At 44.6% G+C, this 7,366-nt stretch overlaps 1 protein-coding gene across 5 annotated transcripts in view; it reads right to left on the bottom strand.

The window, feature by feature from the left end:
• Window positions 1-384: 384 nt before the first annotated feature.
• Window positions 385-7,366, bottom strand: part of STOML1 (stomatin like 1) — a 30,683-nt gene continuing 23,701 nt past the window's right edge. For all 5 annotated transcript variants that reach the window (XM_069071197.1, XM_069071199.1, XM_069071200.1 and 2 more), the window contains 2 exons: window positions 4,500-4,727; window positions 385-1,344 (listed from right to left, as the gene is read on the bottom strand). In XM_069071197.1, the coding sequence (XP_068927298.1) occupies window positions 1,151-1,344; window positions 4,500-4,727 (422 nt within the window). In that variant the 3' untranslated portion in view covers window positions 385-1,150. The remainder of the gene's footprint in view (window positions 1,345-4,499; window positions 4,728-7,366) is intronic.

Below are 7,366 nucleotides of genomic sequence, written 5' to 3'. Positions count from 1 at the left end.
ATGTGAACAAAAAATGTACCTTTATTCAATAAGCAAATCACTGGGGAAGAACAGGATGACGCGCTCACTGCTGCAGCTCTGATTGGATGCAGCTCGGAGCGTGGCGTGCGTTTCACGGGGGGGGGGAAGGGCGGTGCATACAGAGGGTACCGTAATGTAGCGTGTAGCACAGGGGATCAACCTTCACTACAGTAGCAATCTCAATAGGGCTTATTTTAGGGGGAGGGCTTATTTTAGAGGAATCTTACACAGTAAGGGGAGGGCTTATTTTCGGGATAGGTCTTATTATCGGGGAATCACAGTATAGTTGATTTTTAACTGGCTGGGCAGAGTCTGGGATTCCTCCCTAGGACCTGCACCCACCCCCCATCTTAAACACACAAATCAGGGTTTTTAGTCTTTTAATTTACAACACAAGACAATTCAGTCAAGAACCAGGATGTGTAAACACACCCCACCTCCCATCATCCTCGATATCACATGCAGGACAGGGAAGACAGAAAACATTCACAGGCCCAGGAGGCTGAAGACATGCTAAGGGAAGGGGCCAGCCCCTTCTCCTCCCCATTCTAAGGAGATGCCCAGGGCCACAGAGTCCCAGGCTTCTATCCCTAGTCCTCTGGTCTCTAATCTGGATTCCATTGACTTGTAGGAGGCCTGTCTTCCTGGGCTGGGATGGCAATGTTCTCTTTCTCCTCCTCCTTTTCTAATGTCCAGATGAAGCCCTCCCCGACTAGCCCAGTCCTTGATCATTATTGCCTTTCTTCTGACCTCCTGCTACAGTAAGAGCAGTCAGGCATATTCCCTCACTGTATTTTAGATTGCTTGGTAATGCTCTCCAGCAGTTGCATAGGTGTGGGTCTTGTCTCCAAAGGCATGGCAGGAGTCCCCTAAGAGCACGTATCAGGCCTGCTCCTGTCTCTTCCATGGTGTCCCCTGGCACAGGGCTAGGCCTCAGGAAAGACTTGTCAAAAGAACGAAACTGAGTGAGGAAGACAGGAAAACCAGACCAGGCAAGGGACGACAGGAGTCACCAACTTTCCCAGCTCCATCGTACATGCCAAAGAAGTCACTTTGTCATTTGCTGCAAGCACCTTGAGGGGCTGGGGACTCAAGGCAGGGGATGGGGGCAGGCATTGCTGTTATTCCACTATTCCATGGCTCTCAAAAGCAACTCCAACTTCATCGCCTGGTTCAAATCTCCTTTCACCTTCAGCCGCCCGCTCATATAAGCTCCAAGGGGTTTCAGCTCCCCAGAGAACAGGGCTAGTAGATCAGCCTCGGTCATCTCCAAAACTACATCTGGGCTGCACTCAGGCACACCATGCCCAATCTTCCCACTCCCTGGAGGACAGGAGAGAAACAGCTGGTGTGGTTAGGAAGATTTCTAAAGGCCAGAGTACCGATGTGTCTCCTGGCTAGGAGGGCTGCAAATAGTCAGCTTAGTCCATCCATGCTGGAGGATAATTTGGAAACACATTCAAAGGGCAATTCAACTATCTATACCTTTTGACCCAACAATACCATCACTAGGTCTGTATCTCAAAGAGATCAAAGAAAAAGGAAAAGAACCTACATGTACAAAAATGTTTATAGCAGTTCTTTTGTGGTGGAAATTGAGGGGATGCCCATAATTTGGGGAATGGCTAAACAAACTGCAGTGTGTGATTATGATGGACTACTATTGTACTTACAGTACTATGAGTAATGACAAGCAGGATGGTTTCAGAAAAACCTGGGAAGACCTATGTGAACTAATATAAACTGAAGTGAGCAGAACCAGATCACTGTACACAAAAAAAGCAATATTGTATGATAATCAGCTGTAAAAAGTCTTGGCTAGTCTAATCAAGACAATGATCCAAGACAATTCTAAAAGAACCATGATAAAAAATCCCTAGAGAGAGAACTGATGAATTTTAAGTGCAGACTGAAGCATATAGTTTTTTACTTTCTTTAGGTTTCTTGCTTCTCTCTCTCTCTCTCTCTCTCTCTCTCTCTCTCTCTCTCTCTCTCTCTCTCTCTCTCTCTCCATATATATATGTATGTATACATATATACACACATATTTTAACAACATGGTTAATATGAAAATATTTTGCATGATATTACATGTATAATTAATATAATTTTGCTTGTCTTCTCAATGGGAGGGAGAGGGGCAGGTGGGAGAGAATTTGAAACTTTAAAAAAAATTTAATGAACATATATATATATATATATATATATATTTAATGGTCAGACTACTCTACAGCTAATCTACTAGCTGTTTAGCCCAGATTTTATTATGAAATCTCTTTCTACTTTCCTACCTAACATGGCTGTAGTAAGGAAATGAAGGAGGGGGTGGGGATGGATGGGAATAAACATTTATTAATTGCCCGCCATGTGCTAAACACGTACAAATATCATCTCATCTGAAAGGACTTTGCAAATGGCAAAATACTTCATTATTGTTAATTATTATTATTTTGTTCTTCTTGAAGTAGGCAGTGTGGTTCAATGGAAACCCCACAAGCATTTATTAAACACTTACTATGTGTCAGAGGCTGTGCTAAGCACTGGAAAGAGGGTTTGGAGTGAGACCAGAGTTCAAATGCAAGCTATACCCCTTGCCGGATGACTTTTGCCAAGGCCCTTAAAATCTATCAGAAATGAGAGTGTCTGTCTCTAACAACTCCTAGGGATCCCAGTAATCAATAGATTTGGAGTTAGAAGGAAACGGGACAGCTGAGGCCACCCAGACCAACCTCCTCATTTTACAGAGAAGTAAACTTTATAGCGGTGATGCATCCAGCCCAAGGTCACACACAGGGAGTTAAGCATTAGAGGTAAGATTCAAACCCAGATCTTCTAACTCGAAAGCTAGTGCTTTCCCCAAGGGACCATTTCCACCTACAGAGGCATCAGGGCCCTGTGGCAGACAGAAAACTGAAGCCAGAGGACCTGGATTCCAATTCTAACTCTCTCATTACCTGTCACTTCCTATGTTTGGGTCTCTGATCCTTCATCTCTAACAAGGAGGCTGGAGTAGGCACATCTGAGTTCTCTTCCATTGATACATCTCTGAACCCAGGACTATTAGATCATTGATACTGGGACCCTAGTTTCCCCATCTACTTTGTGTCTCTCTCCACCTCACTGTTTCTCCAGAGATCAATGAGACTCTGTCCCTCTATAGTTTGCTGGGGGATCAAGTGAGACAACATATGTAAAGCATTTTGTGAACCTCCATATAGACAAAGGAAGGGGATGAGCACTTATTAAGGGCCTACTGTATTCTCTGCACGGTGCTAAGTGCGTTATAAATATTATCTCCATTGATCCTCACAGTAACCCAAAGAGGTGGGTGCTATGATTATCTCTGCTCCGTAGTGGAGAAGGAAATTGAGGCAGGCAGCAGTGAAGAGTCTTGCCCAGAGCCACACAGGTAGCAGTGCCTGAAATCATTTCTGAACTCTGGTCTTCCTAATTGCAGTCCTGGCGCTCTATTCATAGCATCACCAGCTGGGTGCTAGAGAACTTAGACATTATTCAGATCACCATTTCCTTCTTATCTTTTCTAAGAAAGCTGAGATAGAAACAGCCCTGGAACAGGTTGACATTCTGTTCTTTTTCCTTCATATTTAATATTCTATGGGCTATTAGCATTATAGTTGATGCTGGCACTGATTTGCCAAATTTTTTATGATCTTAGGTGGAATCCAAAAGCCTTCTGACCAATCATCACACAACTCTGGAGACTTCCTTTGGGGACATACTTATCCATTGATTTTTATAAATATTTTGGTGGCAAATGAATAAATAATAACAGCTAATATCTAATCTTGGCAGCTAGGTGGGTTCGAAGTCAGAAAGATCTGAGTTCAAATCCAGCCTCAGACACTTGCTGGCTGTGTGATCCTGGGCAAGTCACTAAACCCTGTTTGCCTCAGTTTCCTCATCAGTAAAATGAGCTGGAGAAGGAAATGGCAAACTACTCCAGTATCTTTGCCAAGAAAACCCCAAAGGGATCATGAAGCATCAGATACGACTGAAATAAATGAATGACAATATTTAAGATTTGCCAAGCCTTTGCATGTATTCTCTCTTTTGATTCTAAATGCAGCCAACTCTCTGTCATTCACAGAGACACAGATAACCCAAAACAGTGGATAATGCTCGATTCCCTCCTTGCAACAGCAGAGTCAGAGACACCCACACTCACCCACAAACATATCTCTTTACCACCCGGTATAGTGTCTGATACATAGGAGACTCTCAATATATATTTATTCAATTGAACTCAATTTCCCAACTTTAGCTCCATCTGGCCTACACTGTCCTGGCAGGGCTCATCATCTCCTGGGCTAGTAGAGAGAAGAAGTGCCAAAGCATCTGTCTCTGAAATGGATGAGCCATAGAGTAGATAATCCACAAACTGGAAAGTCGAGATTCATGCAAACAAAGGAAGCCCCAGCCCCGCTGACCAAGAGAGGAGCCCAGAAGGGCATCTCTACCTGTAGTGAGATCAATGAAGTAGATGCCAGGCACACTGTTGGGCAGGAGGATGTTGAGCTGATAGCATGCCTGGACTTGACTGACCAAAGCCTCGGACAGAAACAGTCCCACGGCAGCCAGCAGCTCCTCCACTGTCAGCCTCTTCTTGGCGCTGCCATTGCTGGAGCTACTTGGGTTGTTGGCAGGTGGGAGGGACCCTTCTACTTCATTCACCATCTCCATGGTGTCTAATGAGTAGAGAATAATGAAAGAGAAGAGTGAACAGATGGATGTGTTGACTGATTGACAAGCCAACCCAGAACTGCAGAAACTTGGTGCTGGACAGGACCTTAGAAACCACATGAGCCAATACTCACCTAAAGCCAGCATTGTAGAAAGATAGCTAAAGTACTTCGTAAAGTTTAAGGTCCTATATAAATGCCATCTACAATTATATTGTCTTCGTCTTTCTATTCCTCTCCAAACAACTTGGGGTAGTGAATAGAGGAAGGAAGCTCCAAGTTAGGAAGACTATGCTTCAAGTCTAGGTTCTAACATTAATTGTATGACCCTGGCCAAGTCTCCTTACTTCTCAGGGGCCCTAGGCAACTCTAAGACTAGACATTGCAGAGAAGGGGCCGACCTTCATCAATAGAGAGTTCTTTATCTGAGAGTTCCCTAGATCAATGAAATACTCAGTTGAGTTCTTATTCCTTATTAGACTAAGGTTACAATCTCTCCAAATTGATAAGTGGTTCCCAAGATGTCTCCTACCATGTCTCTCCCATCAGAAGGATGACTATCTAAAACAAAGGCCATATATCTCTTCCCTCTAATCAACTGATTTTTCCATTCTGGGAGGCCTACTGACCCTATCTGGGACTCTCTTCCCCAGCCCCTTTATTTCTTGGCAGATCAGCCCAGTTTTCTACCTTCAGGACCATCTAGCAACATTTTCTGCCAGCCTATCTTGGGGAAGAGGTCTTTTGGTGATCAAGAACCACTGGAAATTGCCCAAGATCTGAGATGGGTGGAAGAAAGTTATTGACAAATGAGACAGTTTATGAAGTCCAACTCTCTTCAAGGGCCCCAAGAATTACAGCTGAAAATTTGAGAGAAGGGAAGAGGAAGAGAAGAAAGAGGAAGTAGGACATGCCTTCAGTGACACCAGCCTCAAAAGTTTAAAGATTCATAGAAGAATCTTACTTAGACCTGCAAGATTCTTCAGACATCATAGACTCAAACCTTTCTACCAATGCAACCAATCCCTTCCAGACCCTCCCTGATTGGTGGACAACCAGACCTTTGTAGAGACAGGGAGCCAACTACCTCCCAAACTTCCCTTTGTCTAGTTGTTTCAAAGCTCTCTTCCACTGAGCTGAGACCTCCCTCCCTTCCCCCTGGTCAGACCATCTTTCTTCTATCAGCTGAGCTCTAGTTACAAAAAATGTGACTGGTCAGAATGTAACTGCCCCCAGAGGAGGCTGCTTTGCCTAGAGTTCTTCCCCTTCCACCCTCACTTTCTTCACATTACTTTGTCCCTTTCATTCTCCATCCTCTTAGGCCCATATCTCCTCTCCCATATGAGAGTTCTGGGGTGGGATGAAGAACTTCTCCATTCATGCCCACATTTATACATCTGGATGCCAAGGTCTTTTGCTTCTACTCCAACATTCTTGGCAGGGCAGCTTGGTGCAGCACATTGAGGGCTACACCTGGCATTAGGAGAGCTGAGTTCAGATCTTATCTCTGATACTAGCTGGGTGACTATGGCACATCTGTACCTCAGTTTCCTCATCTGTGAAATGGGGGGGTTGGACTCAATGGTCTCTAATATTCCTTCCAGTTCAAGAGCTATGTTCTCTTGTGTCCCTACTCTCAACTAACTCTGGACCTATCACTTCTCATTTGGACCATTATAATAGCCTCCTGACTGAAATCGCAGGGTCTTCCCTCCTTGGCTCAGCCTCCACACAGCTACTGCTATAATCCTCCTACCATTGTCACCCCCTCTTCTCTTCCCTCCCCACCTTTCTATCATTCAAAAACCTTCCATGGGTTCCCTGTTGTCTGTAGAATAAAGTACAACTGCCTTAGCTTGGCAATTAAGGCCATCCACAATTTGGTGCCAAGCCACCTTTCCTATTTCATTCTACATGGCTACTCTTTCATACTGTCCATTCCAAAGTAAACTGGACCATCAACTATTTCTCAATCTCTTCCCTTCCTCTCCCACCTGTGCCTAGGACGTATTCCCTCTACCTGCTGAAATCCCTCTCTCCCTTGAGGGCCTTCCTTAAGGATTTTCTTGGTTTTAACCCAAGTCTGGCCCCCAGGCTTCATCCCTACATCACCAATTACCTATCAGACATTTCAAACTGGATATCCCTGGGACATCTGAAATCCAACATGTCTAAAACAGAAATCATCATCTTTTCCCCCCTGCCCCAAACCCTCCTCATCTTCCAAACTTCCACATTTCTACTGAAGAAAATTGACATCCTTCTGGGCTCCCAGGTTCACAAATCTGGCATTATGCTAAGCTCTGTCCTCTCCTCACTCTCCCCCCATATCCAATCAGAGGCCAAATCTTGCCCTCTCTATCCTCATGTTCCCTTTCCCAACTACCCTCTCTCTCCACTCACAGTTACCGCCTCACTTCAGACCCTCATCACCCCTACATTACTGCAGCTGCCTCCTCATATATATCTTTGCCTAAAGATTTTACCTCTCCAGTCCATCCCCCCACACAGCTGCTAGAGTAATTTTCCTTAAGTGCACATCTGACCACATGACTCCCCACTCAATAGACTCCAGTGGTTTCCAGTTGCCTCTCAAGTAAAATATAAATCCCTCTCTTTAGCTTTGGAATCCTTGCACAAGCTGG

This window comes from Petaurus breviceps, unplaced genomic scaffold (genome assembly GCF_028583685.1).
Source record: "Petaurus breviceps papuanus isolate PSGF00001 unplaced genomic scaffold, PetGlider_PUasm1.0 90825, whole genome shotgun sequence".
Classification (NCBI taxonomy): Eukaryota; Metazoa; Chordata; class Mammalia; order Diprotodontia; family Petauridae; genus Petaurus; species Petaurus breviceps.
Note: the sequence above shows the minus strand (reverse complement) of the source record. Positions and strands in the feature narration are given on the sequence as shown.